The sequence below is a fragment of the Cebus imitator genome, unplaced genomic scaffold (genome assembly GCF_001604975.1).
Source record: "Cebus imitator isolate Cc_AM_T3 unplaced genomic scaffold, Cebus_imitator-1.0 Scaffold222, whole genome shotgun sequence".
Lineage (NCBI taxonomy): Eukaryota > Metazoa > Chordata > Mammalia > Primates > Cebidae > Cebus > Cebus imitator.
Window position 1 is genome coordinate 2,741,305 of NW_016107537.1, and position 22,501 is coordinate 2,763,805.

General features: G+C 37.4%; 1 protein-coding gene across 1 annotated transcript in view; it reads right to left on the reverse strand.

The window, feature by feature from the left end:
• ACOXL (acyl-CoA oxidase like) overlaps positions 1-22,501 on the reverse strand; it is a 319,336-nt gene that overhangs the window by 20,106 nt on the left and 276,729 nt on the right. The window contains 1 exon segment of the mRNA XM_017549848.2: positions 4,655-4,756. Within this exon segment, the coding sequence (XP_017405337.2) occupies positions 4,655-4,756 (102 nt within the window).

Consider the following 22,501-nt stretch of genomic DNA (forward strand, 5'->3'; position numbering starts at 1 on the left):
CCAACCCACACTAAAGAGAAGGGGAATTAAGCTTCACCTTATGGAGGGAGAAGTAGCTACACATATTATTTGGGATTCTTCTGCAAGGAAGACTTGTCTTTTCCCCATTTATTTATTTGTTTAATCATTTATTCATATCATTATGGACTTGGGCTTAATTACTACATGCTTGGAGTTATAACCCCCAATATTACATTATTTTGTTGCTCAAATTGTTCCAACCTTGGCCACTGGGAGGGAGCTCTTTCAGTTGGCTCCTTCCTGTGTCCCATGAACATACTGCCATCATCGCAGGCTTTTGTTTATTTGTTTTCCAAACACTTTCTTACTTTCTGACATTAGAAGATGCTCCAGGCTCATCTTCACTGCCTGTATATTCACTGCCCAGCCCTAAAATCAGCCATTTCTCCAAGGGCCCTGTTCCTTTTATTGGAGGATGGTGCTAGAAACCAAGAACTGGGTGCTGGGTGTGGTTGTTGTTCTGATGCTGATTTTTATCCAAATAAAATGAATGAAAGTGTTTGCAGTCAGAGAGATAGGAGTTTTTAATAGCTGTGTTACTTTGAGTGAATTACTTTGCCAACTTTGGGCCTCAGTTTTCTCATCTACGTGTAAGAGTAATGAAAATTATTCACCAGGTTGTTGTGGGGTCATGTAGAATAACGTGTAAGGAACTTTCTATTTATGAGAATAGAGGTCTAGATTTTTTTTTCTAACTTTTCTGCAGAAAACAACTAAAATATTTGAAGAAAATACAGGAAATATCTTCAAAGCATCAATGATCTGACAAAACAATAAAGCCAAAATGTATGTGGGAACCCAGAGAAATAAACAAGAAAATTGCATTTTCCCTGAACGTATTTGCCATTTCCAGAAAATCTGAATTTTCACATTGACAACTTGATGGTGGTCAGGGAGGGGAGAGGAGGTAATAGTAGTCAAAAACCAGGGTCAGCATTAAGTAAGAAATTTAACAGCAGACCCTCGCCATGATAAACTGTAAGGTCAAAGAGCTATATCTCCATGGGGAGGGTAAAAAAATTCCTACCCTTAATTTGAGTATCTGAGTCTTCCAGAAAACCTCAAGCCTTTAATTTGGTTTAAGGTGGGTGTCAAACTGAGAATGTTTTCAGAGGCCTTTCAAAGGAAAGTTACCTTCGATTGGGCCTTCATGTATATCTTACACATTATTTCTCAAAACAAATGACCAACACACAATAAAAGATAACCAGGCACATAGAAGAAACAAGAGACAAAAAGAAATAGACTTGTAAAGATTTTATGGTATTGGAATTGTTAGCTACAGGCTATAAAACAGCTGAGTTTTGAAGTATAAAAAACAAAATACAATATTGAATATATCTTTGGGGAATAGGATATGAAAAAGTAACATGTATGATATGAAAATTTTTTAAAAATAAAAATTATAACAATTGGAATTAAAAATTGGGGGGATGGGGTAACCAGAATGTTAGATGCATCTGAAGAAACAATCAAGAAATGTGGAGAGCTATCATGTGAAAACTGGACCCCTGTCAGTAATGCCAATCAACCCAGTCCCCTCTAACCTTCTTTGCAAGCACACTCTCATTTAGCACTTTCAGTTGACCAAAAGTTCCAGATACTTTTTTTGTGAAGAATGGCTGCTAATCATTTCTCTAAAGGCTTGAGATCCCTGCAAAGAAGTGCTGTGGCAGTGGGAAAGGAAGGATTTGTGCCAACTCCACTATCCTCTCCCCTTTGGGGACACCAGCAAAGGGAATGAATGCTCAAGGTTGGCAGATCAGCGATGTGACAAAGAAGGCTTTCAGATGTCCTACAGCCTTACAGATAAAGCTTGTTCCAAAGTGGCTGGCTCCTGCCTGCTTATCCCCCAGGCTGTTAAGAGGATCCAGTAAGTGAGAAGTGTGGAAAGCATGTTGCACTGTAAGAACATAAAAGCAGGCTGGAGTGGTGGCTCATGCCTGTAATCCCAGCACTTTGGGAGGCTGAGGCCATGGATTACCTGAGGTCAGGAGTTCGAGACCAGCCTGGCCAACATGGTGAAGCCCTGTCTCTACTAAAAATACAAAAATTAGCCGGGTGTGGTGGTGGGTGCCTGTAATCTCAGCTACTCAGGAAGCTGAGGCAAGAGAATCACTTGAGCCTGGGAGGCTGAGGTTGCCTCACGCCACTTTGAGATCACGCCACTGCACTCCAGCCTGAGTGGCAGAGCAAGACTGCATCTCAAAATAAAAAAAAAAAATATACAAAAGCACTTCAGTGTTTTATATGAAAGTTTATTTCCCCCACTAAATATTCCTCTGATGTACTGTTTATCTAATTCTGTGTCACTGAAATACCTGGTGGCACAGATTTAAAATCTTCCCTTATGTATTTTTTTTTCTTTAAATAAAAAGCATTCTTCTATCTTCCCAAAGTAGGCACTCTCTTTGTGGGAAATAGTCTCCAAAGATAGCTGCCATCAATTCTTCCCTTCCCAGCATGTGCATGCATCCAGAAGCAAAGTCTCTCCTCCAGCTCTGAATCTGTGCTGGCATTTGTGACTGCCTCTGACTGACAGAATTCAGTAGAAGTAACACTATGTTAGTTCTGGGCCTATCCTTTAAGAAGACTGGCATCTTCCACTTTCTCCTTCCTGGAAGCCATCAAATGAAACATTTGACCACCCTGAGACTAGTCTACTGTGCATAAGTCCAAACTAGGCTACCTGGAAGGAGACAATTGCCCATCTGTTCCTGTCATCCTGGCTGAGTTTCATGTCATCCTAGCTGAGGTGCCAGCCATGAGTAAAGCAGTCATTGTGAACACTTAGCCCCAGCAGACACCACATGGAGCAGAAGAATAGCTGTTAATAGCTGAACTCTGTCTAGAATGCAAAATCATGAGAAATGATGCTATGGCTTGAATGTGTCCCCCAAAGTTTGTGTGTTGAAAACTTAATTCCCAATGTAACAGTGATGAGAGGTATGACCTTTAAAAGGCAAATAGGCCATGAAGGTTCTGTCCTCATGAATGGATTAATGCTGTTATCTCAGGAGTGGGTTCCTAATAGAATACGTTCAACCCCTCCCTTCCTTCTCCCTTGCTTTCGCCCTCTCTTGCCCTTCCCTTCCATGGGATGGGACTACACGTAGGCCCTTGCCAGATGTGGGCCCCTCGACCTTAGACTTTCCAACTTCCAGAACTGTAAGCAATACATGACTTTTCATTATAAATTACCCAGACTATGGTATTCTGTTACAGCAGCAAAAAATGGACCAAGACAAATAATAAGTGGTGGTGGTTGTAAGTCATAAGTTTGGAGTCATTTGTTATATAGAAATACAGTACTGAAGCATCATTACATATGCTTTTCTCTATAATCTCTGTTTCCCTGAAAAGGAAAAAGATTCTTCGAGTTTCTCCAGGGTCCACTGTAGTCTGGTTCCCACAGACTTCTCCAGGTTTTCCATTAGACAGGTAAAGTCTTTATTGTTTCTTAATATGTCTAAGTACTCCATTTCTACAATCGTGCTCACTTTATCAACACTGTCTGAAGTTTCAAGTGCATTTTCCCCTCTCAGTTGGACTACCACCTCCACTTTGTCTTAATTTTCTATTCTTCAAGGTCTAGCATAAGAATGGCATTCATTCCTAAGACATCTGTTCTGTCAACTCTGAATTTATTCTTATGAGTTCAAAAACCTCCATGACTCTGTGAGAGTTTTTTTTTTTTTTTTTTTTTTTTTTTTTTTTTTTTTTTTTTTTTTTTTTTTTTTTTTTTTTTGACAGAGTCTTACTCTGTAGCCCAAGCTGGAGTGCAGTGGCGTGATCTCAGCTCACTGCAACCTCCACCTCTGGGGCTCAAGTGATTCTCGTGCCTCAGCCTCTGGAGTAGCTGGGACTACAGGCACGTGCCACAAAAGCCCAGCTAATTTTTTTGTATTTTAGTAGAGACAGGGTTTCACCGTGTGCCCAGGGTGGTGTCAAACTCCTGAGCTCAGGAGACCTACCCACTTCAGCCTTCTAAAGTGCTAGGATTATAGGTGTGAGCCACTGCACCAGGCCAGTATTTATGTTTTTAAAGTTGGGTTTGTGTCCTCGGATATGAGCTCCCTTTATGTGGAGACTTAGTCTTATACCTGTTTGTGTTTCAGCATCTCTCCTGCATAAAGGATGTAATCAGAAATGTGTTTTACTGATGAGTATGCTGTTTCACATTCTTTTTCTTTGGAGTAGCATTGTAGTGGTGAATCCTGGCCTCACCTTCTTTTTCAGGTGCTCCGTAGCTATTGTACTGAATTCCCCATGGCTACCACTGACATAAAAGTATCATGGCTCTTTCTTCTTAATATGAAGAATGTGTTAATAGGCTTTGGTACGCAGCAGAAAAAAATCATTAATACTTTTTTTTTGCCAGGACAAGGAAAACATTTTGACACCCTCCTCTCCTTTTCATGTTAGAAAGCTCATGTACAGTGAGTCATTCCCTTGTCACCTAAACTCTGAAGTGTAATACGATCATGATAGGTAATGAAAACATATATGTGAAGTCCCAGAGGCATAAAAATCCATGAGTGGAAACTGATAGAAGATTGGCAGGACTGTTTTCTATGAAAGCAGAGCCCAGAGCTGATGTACAAAGGGTTTTTCTGTACCCCAGGGTCCTTACCTGATTCCTGATCCTCGTGCTGGCCACAGAAGTCAAGTATTTATGTTCTAAATACCAGGCCCGCTCCTGAAACACCAGCTTGGTTCCATACAACAGACAAAACTATAGGGTGGGGGAAGAGAAAAGAAATGGACTGGAAAACACAAAATACAAGGAGGTGAAAGAGAAATAAGGTAATATTACATTTCACAAAATCCTGAAAGTTTATACTTTCTTAATGTAAAGTGGCCATGTTTTGGATGTGCAGTATAGGTTTGATTTATTTTTTTATTTTATTGAGACAGAGTCTCGCTCTGTTGCCAGGCTGGAGTGCAGTGGTGCAATCTCGGCTCACTGCAACCTCCGCTCACTGCAACCTCCGCCACCCGGATTCAAGCAATTCTTCTGCCTTAGCCCCCCAAATAGCTGGGCCCACACACCATGCCCGGCTAATTTTTGTATTTTTAGGAGAGGTAAGGTTTCACCATGTTGGCAAGGATGGTCTCGATCTCTTGACCTCGTGATCCGCCCACCTTGGCCTCCCAAAGTGCTGAGATTGCAGACATGAGCCACCACACCCAGTCTAGGTTTAATTTTTAAAAATAATTCTATGGAAAATTTAAAGCATATACAAAAGTAGAACAAATAGTATAATGAACTCCCATGTATCCTTCTCCCAAAACTGAAGAAATGTTAACTCACAACCAACCTTATTTCATCTGTAACTTACCTGGTTCTCCTTTACCCCAAGTTATTTAGAAGCAAAGTCCATACAGCAAAGTTCACATGAAAGATACTCTAAATGTACATCCTGAATAATAACATCTTGATATTTTCCATTGAGCATGGTTTGGGTAAACTTTCACACAAAAAAATAGCATTCCTCATTTATATTTTGTTTCAGTGTTTTTTCTTGTTATGTTTCTGAAACCTACATACAGAGCTTCTGCATCACACCATGGGCACCAAGCAACAACAAATGAGTTTCCCTGTAGGAAGAAGTCACCTTTTATTTAACTGTCTATTCACACAACTCTTAATATTCAATAATTCCAAAACCACACAAAAATAGAGAGCATAGTCTAATGAACCTCACATCTCCACCACCCAGTTTCAGTAGTTATTCACTCACTGTGAATCGTGTTGTGACTGCTCCCACCTATTCTTCCCCCTCTCTGTATCACTGCAAAGCAGACCTGTCATATCATTTCATTCACAAACATCTCACTGTGTATCTCTAAAAGATAATGACTCCTTAGAAGTAAGACAGCCTCAAAACCAAACCAAGCAAAAACAAAACCCTCTTATTCTGAGTCAAATAGCAATGATCTTCACAACAGATGACAATTTGCCTTCTATAGCTTATAAGACTCAGAAGTCATGTGCTTCACAGTCATGCAGGCCTGTGGTCTCCTGATTCTTTTCTTGAGGTTCTGGGATATCCTTCGAAGAGCATCATTATGAGGAGGCTTAACTACTCGGTCTTCCCAGGAAGTATCACAGTGTGGCTGAGCAACTTATTTATGAAAGGTATATTGAAGACTAACTTCAGCTGTTTTATGAAATTTCCGAAGTCTGAACAGTAGTTGCTTGGCCAGTTTAAGTACCCTTTGGCTCTTTTACATGACACCAATAAAGATGTTACCTGACCTTAGAGACCTAGTGTGAGCAACTGAGACTATGATCTGCAATTCATACTGAAAACACAAATTCTTTTAAAAATAATAAAATATATATGTGGTTAAGCCAAATCACAAGTCTCTAGATTAACTTCATATGTGCTACAGAAATATTTGCTGTGAGTTTCTGGGTGCGGAAATTTAATCCTCATCACTCAGGTATGCAAAAATATAAGATCAGTGACAAGAAATCCAGATCTCTAGAAGCATAAGAATTCTTAGAAATAATCTAGTCCATCTTCTTACTCCATCCAGAATTCTGTATCAGCCAGGGTTCAACCAAGAAACAGAAGACACATTCACATTAGTATAATCTAAGAAGCATCTAAATAAGATGGACAAGATGTAAGAGGCCCCTAAGAGATAGCGCAGTACCCTAGAGCTGGAAACTGTGGAGCTGTTACCACCTTCTAGGCTTAGAGGGTAGAGGGCAGGGAGTGGCTGCTGGATCCTGGAAGAAAAAGCTACATAAACAGGGACACTTTAAGAGGAGCTGTGACCCTCAGCTAAGAAAAACAGCAATCCCAAGGTGGCCCCACAGCGAGGCAAGCAGGGAGCAGGGGGATTCTAACCCCTCTCTCTTCCCAGCTCTTTAATCTCTAGCTGTTCTCAGCTAACAAGGGATGTGAAGGACCTCTTCAAGGACTCCAAACCACTGCTCTAGCTGTTATCTAAACCAAACTGGGTCCAGAGGGTGAGGATTCCATAGATGCAAGTGATGTAGGTCAACTTCGTAGATCCACACAGGGTACAGAAGACTGGTGAGCAGAGCTTAGAGAGGCAAATGGAAGATATCCATCACAAGCCCCATCTCTAATATCCCTGACAGTGTCTTGTCCAGGCCCATCTGATCCAGGCCAAAGCCTGCTTGGTCACAGAGAGCTCCCAACAAGCCACCAACTGGCCGGCATTCCCAGGCTGTTCCCAACTGATGACTTTCCCCAGGCTCACACCACGCATCCTGGTTATGTTTGCTCTTCTCTTCTTTGGAGTCTAGAATTGCTCTCCTGTTGATAGACTGTGGCTTTTGTGTACCTGATGCTCAGGGCCACTTTTTGGGCTTTAATTGTTTGCTTTCCTCCAGGAACACAGCTCAGTCACTCCTTGGGCTAGCCCTTTGCTTCTCCTGGTAAATAGGAGTCCTAGTTCTTGGCAGCTACCAGAACACCACAGCTAGGCACAACTACCATCAGCCCCATCTCAGTCCCTCAAACAGTACCTGAAATGTCTTTTCTTTTGTGTTCCAGAGATGGGAGCTCAGTATGTTAAAAGGCATCCAGTTTCCTAGTGAATCTCACTGTTGGAAGAGCCTTTATGTCTGGAGCTACTTCTCTATGTGGAGTATGAATTTATGGATCAACTGTGAGGAAGGGGATCTTGTCCTGTTCATCTCTAGTGTCTGGTAGATAGGAGTTACCTAGTGTCTGGTAAAGGAGCTGACACACTGCATGATATTAGCAGAAACCCAATTTCCTATAACTCATAGCTAATGATGTTATAACGTCTGCTGCCTAAGGAACTGAGCAGAAGTCTATGAAAGCTTCCAGACAATAGCCTTTAAGAAATTTAAAGACATTTTTCACATCTCCATGTAGTCTTCTATCCTTTGAGATGATCAGCCTTGACAGATTGTCATCCTCCTTTTAACATCCTATTTTAACTCTTGGGCCACCTTGGAACTGGTGGCCTCATGTGGATGGTTAATTCTCTTCTCCAAGATGTCTTATAAAACTAAATGCAATATCCATTGTTTTGGATCTGGCATCTGCAGCACCATTACTGCCCTAGGTTTGGATTCTGTATTTTTACATGCAAAGCAAGACAGAACGTGCTTTTACAGCTGGTATATAATATTTTTGAATAAATGAGTGAAAGAATACCATGCACATTTGGTTTATATCAAGCATTTGATAATTTGACATTCCTAACTAAGCCTTTTCCCCCATAAACTATTTTCAATCAACCCATACATACATATATACATCCCTAAGGGGATGATTTTAATTTTAAATTTATTTTAAAGTCATCTTCTTGGTATGGCCCACATTGACCTCCCCAAAATCTTTATGAATCTTGGTTAAGTCACCTGATGTGTTGTGTCATTTATAAGTTCATAAAGTCTTATCAGCTGATAGGTCTACACCAGCTTAATTCAAGTTACCTGAGATTTGATTCAAGCTATCTGGAAACATATTTAGTGGGATATTACCTAACTCTTATTTCTCTAGCTGGTCTATAGGAGATCCTGAGAGTTTGGCAAAATGTTGGGCAAAATCAAGACACATCATCAAATTTTCCAAATTTTCTCTTCTAGTAACCTGATTAAGAAAGGAAGTAATAAATAGCTAAGTAAGACTTATCCTTACTTAATCTTAAGCCAACTTAAGTAAGGCTTATCCTTACTTAACTAATTTTTACTTTTTCTTACTTAACTAGACAGCCTCCTAGTGATGGTCTCTCTTGTATTGGTACATAAGCTATCTGGAATAGTCTTTTTTAGAATTTTACCTTGGATTTATAGTAATCTCAGGTTCTATAGTTTCCCATATCTACTTTTTCTTGTTTTTGTTTTAACTTTTATTTTAGGTTCAAAAGTATACGTGTGCGTATAGTTCAACTGATGTTATAGGACTATAGTGTAGAGATTATTTCATCACCCATGTACCAAGCCTAGTACCCAACAGTTGTTTTTCCTGATCCTCTCCCTTTTCCCACCCTACACCCTCAGATTGGCCCCAGTGTCTGTTGTTCCCCTTTGTTTCTCCATGTGTTCTCATTATTTAGCTCCCATTTGAAGGTGAGAACAAGCAGTACTTGGTTTTCTGTTCCTGTGTTAGCTTGTTCAGGATAATGCCTCCAGCTCTATCCATGTTCCTGCAAAGGACGTGATCTCATTTTTTTTTTCATGGCTACATAGTATATATACCATATTTTCTTTATGAAGTCTACCATTAATGGGCATTTAAGCTGATTGCATGTCTTTGCAATTGTGAACAGTGCTGCAATGAATGCAGGCATGCGTGTGTCCTTGTGGTGGAATGATTTATATTCCTTTGGGTATATATCCCATAGTGGGATTGCTGGGTTAAATGGTAATTCTGTTTTTAGTTCTTTGAGGAATTGACACACTGCTTTCAGCAATGTTTGAATGAATTTACACTCCCACCAGCAGTGTATAGGTGTTCCCCTTTTTCTGCAATCGTGTCAGCATCTGTTATTTTTTGACTTTTTAATAATAGCCATTTTGACTGATGTGAGATGGTATCTCATTGTAGTTTTGATTTGCATTTCTCTAATGATTAGTGATTTTGAGCATTTTTTCATATGCTTGTTGGCCGCATGTCTGTCTTCGTTTGAAGTGTCTGTTCATGTTCTTTGCCTACTCTTCAATGGGGTTGTTTGTTTTTGTCTTATAAGTTGTTTAAATTCCTTATAGATGCTGGATATTAGACCTTTGTCAGATGTGTGGTTTGCAAATATTTTCTCCCATTCTGTAGGTTGGTTGTTCAATCTGTTGATAGTTTCTTTTGTTGTGCAGAAGCTCTTTTGTTTAGTTAGATCCCAGTTGTTAATTTTTGCTTCCGTTTTAATTGCTTTTGGCATCTTTGTCATGAAATCTTTGCCCGTTCCTACATCTAGAATAGTATTTCCCAGGTCATCTTCCAGGGTTTTTATAGGTTTAGGTTTTACAATCCATTTTGAGTTGATTTTTGCATAAGGAAGGGGTCCAGTTTCAATCTTCAGCATGTGGCTAGTCGGTTATCCCAGCACCATTTATTGAATAGGGAGTCCTCTCCTCACTGCTTGTTTTTGTTAGCTTTGTCAAAGATCAGATGGTTGTAGATGTGCAACATTATTTCTGGGCTCTCTATTCTGTTCCATTGGTCTATGTGTCTGTTTTTGTACCAGTACCATGCTATTTTGGTTACTGTATCTGTAATATAACTTGAAGTTGAGTAATATGATGCCTCCAGCTTAGTTCTTTTTGCTTAGGATTGCCTTGGCTATTTGGACTCTTTTTTGGTTCCATATGAATTTTAAAACAGCTTTTCCTAGTTCTGTCAAGAATGTCATTGACAGCTTGATAGGAATAGCATTAAATCCGTAAATTGCTTTGGGCAGGAGGCCCATTTTAACAATATTGATTCTTCCTATCCATGAGCATGGAACATTTTTATATTTGTGTGTGTCATCTCTGATTTCTTTGAGCAGTGTTTTATGATTTTCATTGCAGAGCTCTTTCACATTTCTGGTTATTTGTACTTTTAGGTATTTTCTTCTTTTTGTGTCAATTGTGAGTGGGATTGCATTCCTGATTTGGCTCTGAACTTGGATATTGTTGGTGTATCAGAATGCTACTGATTTCTGCATGTTGATTTTGTATCCTGAAATTTGCCAAAGTTGCTTATTAGCTCAAGGAGCTTTTGGGTAGAGACTATAGTGTTTTTCTAGACATAGAATCATGTCACCTGCAAATAGGAATAGTTTGACTTCCTCTCTTGCTAGTTGGATGCCTTTTATTTATTTATCTTGCCTCATTGCTCTGGCCAGGATTATGTTAATCAGGAATAGTGAGAGAGGAATCCTTGTCCTGTGCTGGTTTTCAAGGGAAATGCTTCCAGCTTTTGTCCATTCAGTATGATTTTGACTGTGGGTTTTTCGTAGATGACTCTCACCATTTTCAAGTATGTCCCTTCAGTGCCTTTTATCAAAGATGTTCGATAACATTCAACATTCCTTCATGTTAAAAAACCCTCAATAAACCAACAACCAACTCTCTATACACCAACAACATCCAGGCTGAGAGCCAAATCAGGAATGCAATCCCATTCACATCTATCTATTGAATTTAATCTGCATCTATTGAAATAATCTTATGGTTTTTGTCTTTAGCTCTATGTGATGAGTCACATTTATTAACTTGTATATGTTTACCCAATCTAGCTTCCCAAGGATAAAAACTACTTGATCATGGAGGATCTTTTTATGTGCTGCTGGATTTGATTTGCTAGGATTTTGTTGAGTATTTTTGCATCTTTGTTCATCAAGGATATTGCCCTGAAGTTTTCTTTCTTTGTTGTGTGTCTGCCAGGCTTTGGTATCAGGATGATGCCAGCCTCATAGAATGAGTTGGGGAAGTGTCCCAAATACTCAGTGTTTTGAAATAGTTTCAGTAGAAATGATACCAGCTCTTTGTTATATATCAGGTAGAATTCAGCTGTGAATCCATCTGGTGCTGGGTTATTTTTGGTTGGTAGGCTATTTATTACTGATTCCATTTTGGAGCTCATTATTGGTCTGTTGATGGATTTGGTTACTTCCTTGTTCAGCCTTGGGAGATTGTATGTATCCAGGAACTTAACCATTTTTTCTAGATTTCCTGGTTTGTGTGTATACAGGTATTCATAGTAGTCTCTGATGGCTATTGGTACTTGTATTTCTGTGGAGTCAGTAGTAATGTCCCCTTTGTCATTTCTAATTGTGTTTATTTGGACCTTCTCTCTTTTCTTCTTTATTAGTCTAGCTAGTGTTCTATCTTATTAATTTTTTCAAAGAACCAACTTTCCCATTTGTTGATCTTTTGCATGTTTTTAAATGTCTCAATCTCCTTCAGTTCTGCTTTGGTTTTGGTTATTTCTTGTCTTCTGCGAGCTTAGGGGTTGCTTTGCTCTTGCTTCTTTATTTCCTCTAGTTGTAATGTTAGGTAATTAATCTCAGTTCTTTCCAACTTTGTGATGTGGGCTTTAGTGATATAAATTTCCCTCTTAACAGTACCCTACCTGTGTCCAGACACTCTACTATATTGTATCTTTGCTCTCTTTAGTTTCAAAGAACTTTCAAAGAATTGGTTTCTGCCTTAATTTTGCTGTCTACTCAGAAGTCATTTATAGCAGGTTGTTTAATTTCCATGTAATTGTATGGTTTTGAGCAATTTTCTTAGTCTTGATTTCTACTTTTACTGCTCTGTGGTCTAAGAGCATGGTTGGTATGACTTCAGTTTTCTTGAATTTGCTGAATGTTTTTTATGTCTAATTGTGTGGTCAATTTTAGAGCATGTGCCATGTAGCAATGAGATGAATGTGTATTCTGTTGTATTTGGGTGGGGAGTTGTGTAGATGTCTATCAGGTCCATTTGATCCAGTGCTGAGTTCAGGCCCTGAATATTTTTGTTAATTTTCTGCTTCAATGATCTGTCTAATACCGTCAGTGGGGTGTTGACATTTCCTAGTATTATTGTGTGAGAATGTTAGTCTCTTCATAGGTCTCTAAGAACCTGTTTTATGAATCTGTGTGTTCTTGTGTTGGGTGCATATACATTTAGGGTAGTTAGGTCTTGAATTTAATCCTTTACTATTATTTAATGTCCTTTTTTGTCTTTTAAAATCTTGGTTGGTTTAAAATACGTTTTGTCTGAAGTTAGGATTGCCACCTCTGCTTTTTTTTCTGTTTTCCATTTGCTTGGTAGATTTTTCTCCATCCCTTCATTTTGAGCTTATGAGTGTCACTGCATGTGAGATGCATTTCTTGAAGACAGCATACTAATGGGTCTTGCTTCTTCATCCAGCTTGCCACTTGCCTTTTAATTAGGGCATTTAGCCAATTTACACTCAAGGTTAGTACTGATATGTGTGAATTTGATCCTGTCATTGTGTTGTTAGCTATCTTAGAAAAGGTGGACATTTGCTCATTTATAATTTTCTGGCATTTCTTTTGTCCTCGTTGGTTTTAAATCTTCGTCAATCACAAGTCTTCTCCAATTGAGGACAATATTGCTTCAGAGAGAAGATGGGAACATAATAGGAAATAAGTAGCTTTGCTTTATTTTTGCCATGCATTAATGCCAAAGCTTTCTTGCCTAAACCAAGAGCCCATCTCTTCAAATCCTGAATGTAGCTAAAAATGGCCTTTTAAATTTTTGTAAGATTATTTGTCAAGCATCATGTTGTGTTGGGATTTGGCCCAACTGACATTTATTAAATGTTTTGTGTTTATATTTGGACAAATGTCTCCCTCAGCATCCTTCCACTTCTCATTGTGTGTGTGTGTGTGTGTATATATATATATTCCTTAGATTGGTGTCCCTCTACTCCTACCCTGGTTTCTATAAATATGACTCAAGTTGACTAAAATCATAACCTTTTTTTTTTTTTTTTTTAGAGATGGGGTCTTGCTATCTTGCCCAGGCTGGTCTTGAACTCCTGGGCTCAAGCAATCCTGCCCCCTTGGCCTCCTAAAGTGCTGTTATTGCAGGTATGAGCCACCTCTCCTGGCCCCAAATCACTTTTTTTTCTGGATGTATTGTTAGAATGATGTTTCTGTTTCTCTTCCTATCAAGTCCATATGCCTCTTTGAAATCTCTGTCTATAGAGTCTAATAGCTGATATTTATCAAACACCTACTATGTGTTAGACACTACAAGGTATTTTACATCCACCTCATTTAGTCCTCATAATAATTCTGAAAGCTAAAAGTTGTAGACCTGTGCAGGAAAGAGTTAACTCAACAGGTCTGGGCTGCTCAAATCCTGCACAGTCCCATAGTTTTCAAGACTGGACCTTGCCTGGCTCTTGAGAGAGGGACTTTTGAGCTCTTGTAGTATCTTGCCTGGTATGACTGTGTTTGTATGCCTGGGCCTTTGGCCATGGTGCATCACTTTTACCTCTGGGGCAGTCAGGGGATATGGTCTGAGGAGCTGAGGTCAGTCATATGAGCGCTACACGATTATGTGACTGATCCAGAAAAAACCCTTGATTCCAAGGTTTGGAGTGATCTCGTTGCCACTACCTTGTATGTGTCATCACATATCATTTTTGGGAGAATTAAGTGCTGTCTATAGATGCCACTGGAAATGGACAATTGGGAGCTTGCTGACCTCTCCTTGACTTTATCCCCTGTACCTTCTCCCTTTGCTGATTTTAATCTTTTTTTTTTTTGCTGTAATAAACTATAACTATGAATATAACAACTTATCTGCATCCTGTGAGCCCTTCTAGCAAATCCCTGAATCTGAGGATAGTCTTGGGGACCCCTGGCACAGCCGCCATTTTACACATGAAGAAACAGAGGCTTAAAGTTAAATGATAGAGCAAAAGTTGGAATTAATTCTTTCAGAAATCAATGTGTGTGTGTGTGTGTGTGTGTGTGTGTGTGTGTGTGTGTGTTTGATGTATCGCACTGTAGCACCTCCATTTTTCAAAATTAAAATAAAAATCAAAACAGGTGGCTCTTATTAAAGATATAGGCTATAGGTTCTAGTTCTGGGTAACATAGAGTAGATGACTTCCCCCATCTTCCTCACTGAATATAGCCATAATTTCTGGACAGAGTGCATGGAGAATCTACTTGAGGACTCTGAAAAACAAATAGTGGCAGATACATTAGGGAAGAAGATCAGAATTCAAAACTGCAGTGAGTTTAACTCTTTTTCCTCATGCTTCTCATGTCCCTGGAAGCATGTGTAGCAGAGTGGGATAACTAAACCTCAGCTTTCTGGCTGGAGGATGAGGAGAGAAAGCCCCAGGGAACCAGAAAGTACCAGGATGGTCATGGAGAGGTAGGACTTGGGAAAGCAGCCCCATAAAGTTGTTTATGAAATGTTTATGAAATGTTGAATGCAGCCTGAGGCCTTCATGCATGGATTTGATGCTAATTGGCATACAAAAGACTTTGAATAGACACAGAAAGACCATTATTACATGTTCTCACTTATAAGTGGGAACTGAATAATGTATACACTAGGAAATAGAATGTGGAATCAGGCAAGGGTGAGAGGCTGGGGGGATAGATGATGATAAATTACTTAGTGGGGACAATGTACATTATTTGGGTGATGAGTGCCCTAATATCCCTGAATTTACCACTATGCAATATACGCATGTATTAACAAAATTGCACTGTATTCCATAAATTTATAAAAAATTTAAAAATAAATAAATAAATATACAACTTTAAAAAAAAAGTTCTTGAGAACCGAACTAGTAGACAGATGAGAATTCAGATGCCAGATTGGCCTGTGAGTGGTGCATACATGGACATAGCTAAATAGTGTTGCAAAAGCTTTGAAGGCTAAACCGACATTGGAATCACAATCAACAGAAGGTGCATTGAAATTTGCAGCCCAAACATAACCAGGAACATTGCCTACTAAAACAAAAACATCAACATTCTCCATAGGTTTTAAGCAACATCCAGAATCTCATAACACAATATTCAAAAGGTCTAGGAAATAATCCAAGATTTCTCAGCATACAAAGGAAAAGAGAAATGTAACTCGCATAAAAACAGCAATCAACAGATGCCAACAGCAAAATGACACAGATGTTGGAATTATCTGCCACAAGCTTTAAAGTAGCCATTATATAAATTGTCAAATGAACAATCACAAACCCTCTTGAAACAAATGATAGAATAGTAAGTTTCAGTAAAGAAATAGTAAATACAGGCCAGGTGTGGTAGCTCATGCCTGTAATCCCAGCATGTTGAGGGGCAGAGGTGGGCAGATCACTTGAGGTCAGGAGTTCAAGACCAGCTTGGCCAACAGGGTGAAACCTTGTCTCTACTAAGAATATATAAAATAGCCAGGTATGGTGGTGGGTGCCTATAATCCCAGCTACTTGGGAGGCTGAGGCATGAGAATCACTTGAACATGGGAGGCAGAGGTTGCAGTGAGCTGAGACGATGCCACTGTACTCCAGCCTGGGTGACAGAGCAAGACTCTGTCTCAAAAAAAAAAGTACATATATTTATATAAAAATATATATTTATATATAATAATTATATATTATTATTTAATATATATAAATTTATATGTATATAATTTATATATTTATATATAATATATAAATTATATATATAAATTTATATATAATTTTTATATATAAAATTTATATATTATATATATTTATATAATATATAAATTTATTTATTATATATAAATTTATTATATATAAATTTATATATTATATATAAATTTAAATATATATATAAATTTATATATTATATATAAATATATAATTGTGTAAATAAATATATATTATATATGTATATCTGTATTTTTTTTTTTTTTTTGAGACAGAGTCTCACTCTGTCACCAGGCACCAGGCTGGAGTGCAGTGGTGTGATCTCGGCTCACTGCAACCTCCACCTCCCGGGTTCAAGCGATTCTCCTGCCTCAGCCTCCCAAGTAGCTGGGACTACAGGGGCACATCACCACACCCAGCTAATTTTTGTATTTTTAGTAGAGATGGGGTTTCACCCTGTTGGCCAGGATGGTCTCGATCTCTTGACCTTGTGATCTGCCCACCTCGCCCTCCCAAAGTGCTGGGATTACAGACATTAGCCACCATGCCCGGCCAATATTATTAATATATTACATATTATGCATATATATTATATACAATATTTATGTTATATATGTATAATATAAAAGAGAATCAAGTAGACATTATAGAACTGAAAAATAAATTCATTAAAAGAAAAATGAGCTCCACAGCGGAACTATGGAGACAGAGGAAAGACTGAGTAAACTAGAAGATAGAATAATAGAAATTATCCTATCTGAACAACAGAGAGAAGACAGACTGACACAGAAAACAGAGTCTCTGGGACCTGTGAGACTGTGACAAAATATTCATGCCATTGGAATCATGGAAGGAGAGGAAAAAGAAGGCAGTACTTGAAGATATAATGGCAAAAGACTCCCTACATTTGGCACAAACCCACAAATATGCAGGTTTCAGAAGTTTAGTGAACCCCAAACAGGATAAACACAAATAAATTTATGCCCAGATACTTCATAGTCAAACATCTGGAATCTAAAGACAAAGAAAAATATCTTAAAAGCAGCTAAAGAAAAACTGAGGCATTACCTCTAGGAGAAAAACAATCTGAATGCCTGAATTTGTCATCAGAAACTCTAGAGACCAGAAAGATTTTTCATGTACTGGAAGAAACAACCATTAATCCAGAATTATATATCCAGTAAATGATTGTTCAGAAATTAGGGTGAGATTTTTAAAAATTACCAATGAGAAAATAGAATTTGTTACCAGCAAATCTGCTCTAAAAAAGTTGTTAATAGCAGTTTTTTGGTCAGAAGCAAAATGAAGGAAGGAACAATGGAAATGGTAACTACCAATCAGGAATGAAGGAAGAGCAACAGAAAGGTAAACAACTGAATAAATATGACAGACTATTTCTTCTCATAATTCTTTTAAAAGGCGTTAAATTATTGAAAGCAAAATTCGAAAGCAAAATATTGTCTGATGTGGTTTCCAGGGTATGTAGATGTACTGATAAGATTTCTATGACAGAAAGAAGGGAGAGGAACACTATGGTTGTAAGGTTTCTACATTCCACTTGAAGAGATAATATTGATTCTAAGTAAATTGTCAAATTAAGTATATGTATTGTAGTTCTTACAGCAACTACTAAACAGAAAAACACATATACAAAGAGATACAGATAAATTTCTTTTAAATGAAATTCTAAAGAATGTTCAAGTAATTCAAAAGAAGGTATGTGTTGCAGGCTGAATGACAGCCTTCCAAATATATCAGATCCTAATTCCTAGAATCTGCAAATATTATTTTATAAGGAAAAAGGGCCTTTACCGGTGTGATTAAATTAAAACCCTTACAATCCTTTTGATTATTCAGGTGGGTCTAAATGCAATCACATGCATCTTTATAAGAGAGGATTTCACAGACAGAAGAGGAGGAGGCAATGTGACCAGGCAGAGAGACTGGAATGAGTTGACCACAGTTAAGGAATGCCAGCAGCAAGCAGAGCCTGAAAGAGGCAAGGAATGGATTCTTCTCTGACGCCTCCAAAGGCAGCACAATCCTGCCAACACCTTGATTTTGGATCACTGATACCGACTGCAGATTTTTGACCTCTAAAACTGCGAAAGAATAATATTTTGTTGTTTCATTTCACCAGCCTTGTGGTAATTTGTTACAGCAGCCATAGGAAACTAATACAATGCGTAAGAGGAAACAGGAATGAAAGGCAGAGAAAACATAATATGAATAAAATGATAGGCCTAATTCAAACCTATCAATAATCACATTAAATGTAAATAGTTTAAACATACTAATCAAGACAAATTTTCAGAATAATATTTTAAGAAAACCTAAGCTGTATATGAGAAAATAACTAAATATAACAATAGATGTAAAACTAGAGGACAAAAAAGTGCAAAGCAAAAACTAATCCAAAGAAGTCTGTAGTATTTATATTAATATCAGACAAAGTAGGCTTCAGAGAAAAGAAAGCTTCCAGGAATAAATTACATAATGATAAAAAGATTAATGAAGCAAGAAGATGTAAAAATGCTTCATGTGAATGCACATACAACACTTTAAAATACATTAAGCAAAAACCAGACAGAATGGAAAGGATAAGTAGACAGATCCACAGACACAGTCGAATATGTCAACATTACTCATTCAGTAATAGATAGAACTGAGATTATCAGTTGATAGAATGCTGACTGACAGATAAGCAAGGATGCAAAGAACTGAAGAACATTATCAACCAACTAGATCTACTTGACATTAAAACTTTCTACTCAACAATTGCAAATACACATTTTTTAAGGACAAATGAAATATCCACCAAGACAGACCACATCCTGGGTCATAAGACAAATTTTGACAATTAAAAGAATCTTAAATGTAAATCAGACATGGCATCTTCTCTGATTATAATAGAAATACATTTGAAATTGATAACATAAAGGTAACAGGACAAACTCTAGACACTTAAAAATTAAACCCCACACTTCTATATGTAATTCATGGGTCAAGGAGTAAGTCTCAAGGGAAATTAGAAGTGGCAAACAATGAAAATGCAACATATATATGGTTGTGGGGTGCAGGAAACTAGTGCTCAGAAGCAAACTTATGAAATGCTTACAAGAGAAAATAAGAAAAGTCTAAAATTAATAATCGAAGTTTACCTCAAGAAACTAGAAAAACAAGAGTGAAATAAACCCAAAGTAACTGGAAGAAAAGAAATAATAAATATAAAAACAGAAATCAATAAAAATAGAAATACAATGGAGAAAAATAAATGTAAAAGTAAGGCTTCTTTAAAAAGATAATTGATAAAGTTCTAACAAATTTACAAAAGGCAAAAATAGACACAAATTACTAAAATCAAAAATGAAAGAGCGGAAAGCACTACAGCCTCACAGAAATCCAAAGTATAAAAGAAAATACTGTGAACAACTTTACACACATAATTTGATAATAGCTGAAATGAAGTAATTCCTTGAATATTTCATGCTAACAAGAATCATACAAAATGAAATACATAACAAAAATGGTCTTATTAAAGTTTAAAGAAGTGTAATTCATAGTTAAAAGATTGTTTAAAAAAGAAATCTCTAGTCCTTAATGATTTCACTGGTGACTTCTACCCAACATTTAAATAAAAAGATATCACCTATTCTACACAATCTCTTCCAGGAAATAGAAGAGGAACTCTTCCCAACTCATTTTATGAGGCCAGCATTACTATGATACCAAAACTAGACAAAGATTGTACAGGAAGAAAAAAACTGCAGATCAAGACTTCTCAGGAACATAGATGCAAAAATCCCCTGCAAAAATATTAGCAAATTGAATGCAGCAATATATAAAAAGAATAATACATCATGACCAAGTGGACTTTATCCTAGGAATGCAAGGCCAGTTGCATAGTCAAAAATAAACCATTAGCTGGGTCACACTTGTAGTCCCAGCACTTTGGGAGGCCGAGGTAGGCAGATCACTTGAACCCAGGAGTTTGAGACAAGCCGAAACAACATGGTGAAACCCTGTCTCTACAAAGCATACAGAAATAAGCTAAGCATGGTGGCACATGTCCATAGTCCCAGGTACTTGAGAGACTGAGGTGGAAGAATGACTTGAGCCCGAGAGGTCAAGGTTGCAGTGAGCTGTGATGGCACCACTGCATTGCAGCATGGGAGACAGTATGAGACCTTATCTATCCCCTCCCCTACAAAAAATACATCAAAATAAGACATTGTTAGTCATCATATTAACAACCTAGAAAAGAAAAAAAGAACATAATCACATCAATTGATATAGGAAAAAAGCATTTGGCAAAATTTAACATTAATTCATGTTTTTAAAAAATCTCTTAGGAAGCTAGGAATAGAAGGGAACTGTCTTATCCTGATTAAGGACAATTACAAGAGAAAAACACACATACACACAGAAAACCCTGCAGAGAATATCATGTCTAGTGGCAAAAGTCTGAATCTTTCTGCCTAAGATCTGGAACAAAGTCAGGACATCAATTCTTATCACTCTTATTCATCACATACTGAAAATCCTAGCCAATGCAACAAGGCAAGAAAATAAAGGCATGGAAATTGGAAAGGAAACAATAAAGCTGTTACTATTCACAGACAGCATGATTGCTTACATAGAAAAAAATAAACACAGTAAATGTCCCAAATGCCACTAAATCCTCTAGAACTAATAGTGAGCTTAGGAAGATCACAGGATACAAGATCAACACATTAAAACATTGATTATATTTCTAAATACTAGCAACACATAATTAGAAAGCAAAACTTAAAACAATATACCTTTTTACCATAGCTCCCCCCAAAATGAAATAGTTATAAACCTACAAAAACATGTACATCATCTTTATGCTGAAAATAAAAAAATTGGATTAAAGAAATCAAAGAGGAACTAATAAAATGGATTGGAAGAGTCAATACAGTACATTTGTTAATTCTTCCCAAACTGATCCATAGATTTTTCGTAATTTGAATCAAAATCACAGCCGAATTTTCTGTAGAGACAGGCTGTAAAATTTGTATGCAAAGAAAAGAAACTAGAGTCACTAAAACAATTTGCCGAAGATGAATAAAATCATAGGAATCATCTTATTTGATTTTAAGGCTTAGTATAAAGCTACAGTAATCAAGATAGTGTGGTCGACAAATATACACATAGCTCAATGGGAACAAAATAGAAAAATCCAGAAATAGTTCCACACAAGTATGTCCAAATAATTTTTTCACAAAGATGCAAAAGGAATTCAATGAAGAAAGGATAGTATTTTCAACAGATGATACTGAAACAATTGGATATCACAATAGTCAAAAGATAAAACAAATCTTGGCCTAAACTTCAGATCTTATGGACAAATCAGATAAAAATTATAAATCTAAATGTAAAACATAAAACTCTTAAACCTTTAGAAAAATAATGAGATTCGTGACTTCAGGTTTAACAAAGAGTTCTTAGGCATAGCACCAAAAGCATAACTTATAAAAGAGAAAAATGGATAAATTGGACTTCATCAAAATAAAAACTTCCCTGTAAAAGGACCCATAAGGAAATAAAAATACATACTATAGATTGGGAGAAAATATTTGGAAAAATCACATATCTAATAGAGAATTTGTATTTAGAATCTATAAAGAACTCTCAACGCTCAACAGTAGGAAAACAAATCCAATTAAAAATGGTAAACGATTTGAACAGGTTTCACTAAAGAGGATACATATGGTGAATAAACACACAGAAAGATTTTCAACAGTATCAGCTACTGGGGAGATGCAAACTAAAACCACAATAATATGCCTCTATATACCTATTGAAATGGCAAAAATAAAAAATACACAATACTGAGTGTTGGCTAGGATGCTGAGCAACTGGATCACTCATATATTAGCAACATAAAATTTCTTATAAAGTTATATGCTTGCCATATAATCCAGTAAATTCATCCCTGGGTATTTAACCAAGAGCAATGGTTCTGGGGTGTGGGCGATATTTGCATTTGTCAATGTCTATAGACATTTTGGTTGTCACAATTGGGAGAGTTCTACTGGCATCAGTAGGGGTCAGGGATATACTAAACATTCTGCAATGCACATGGCAGTTCCTCACAACAAAGTGTCTGACCCCAGTTGTCAAGACTGGTAGTGCCAAGACTGAGGTAAGAAACTCAGTCCTTGAGAAATGGAGATTTATGTTCACATAATAACCTGTACATGAATACTTATAGCAGCTCTACTCACAATTTTCAAAAACTGGACACAACCCAAATGCCTTTCAAAGGGAACGGATAAACAAACTGTGCTACATTCCACACGATGGACCACTACTCAGCAATGAAAATGATTCATTGTTGATGAATGCAACCACTTGGCTGAATC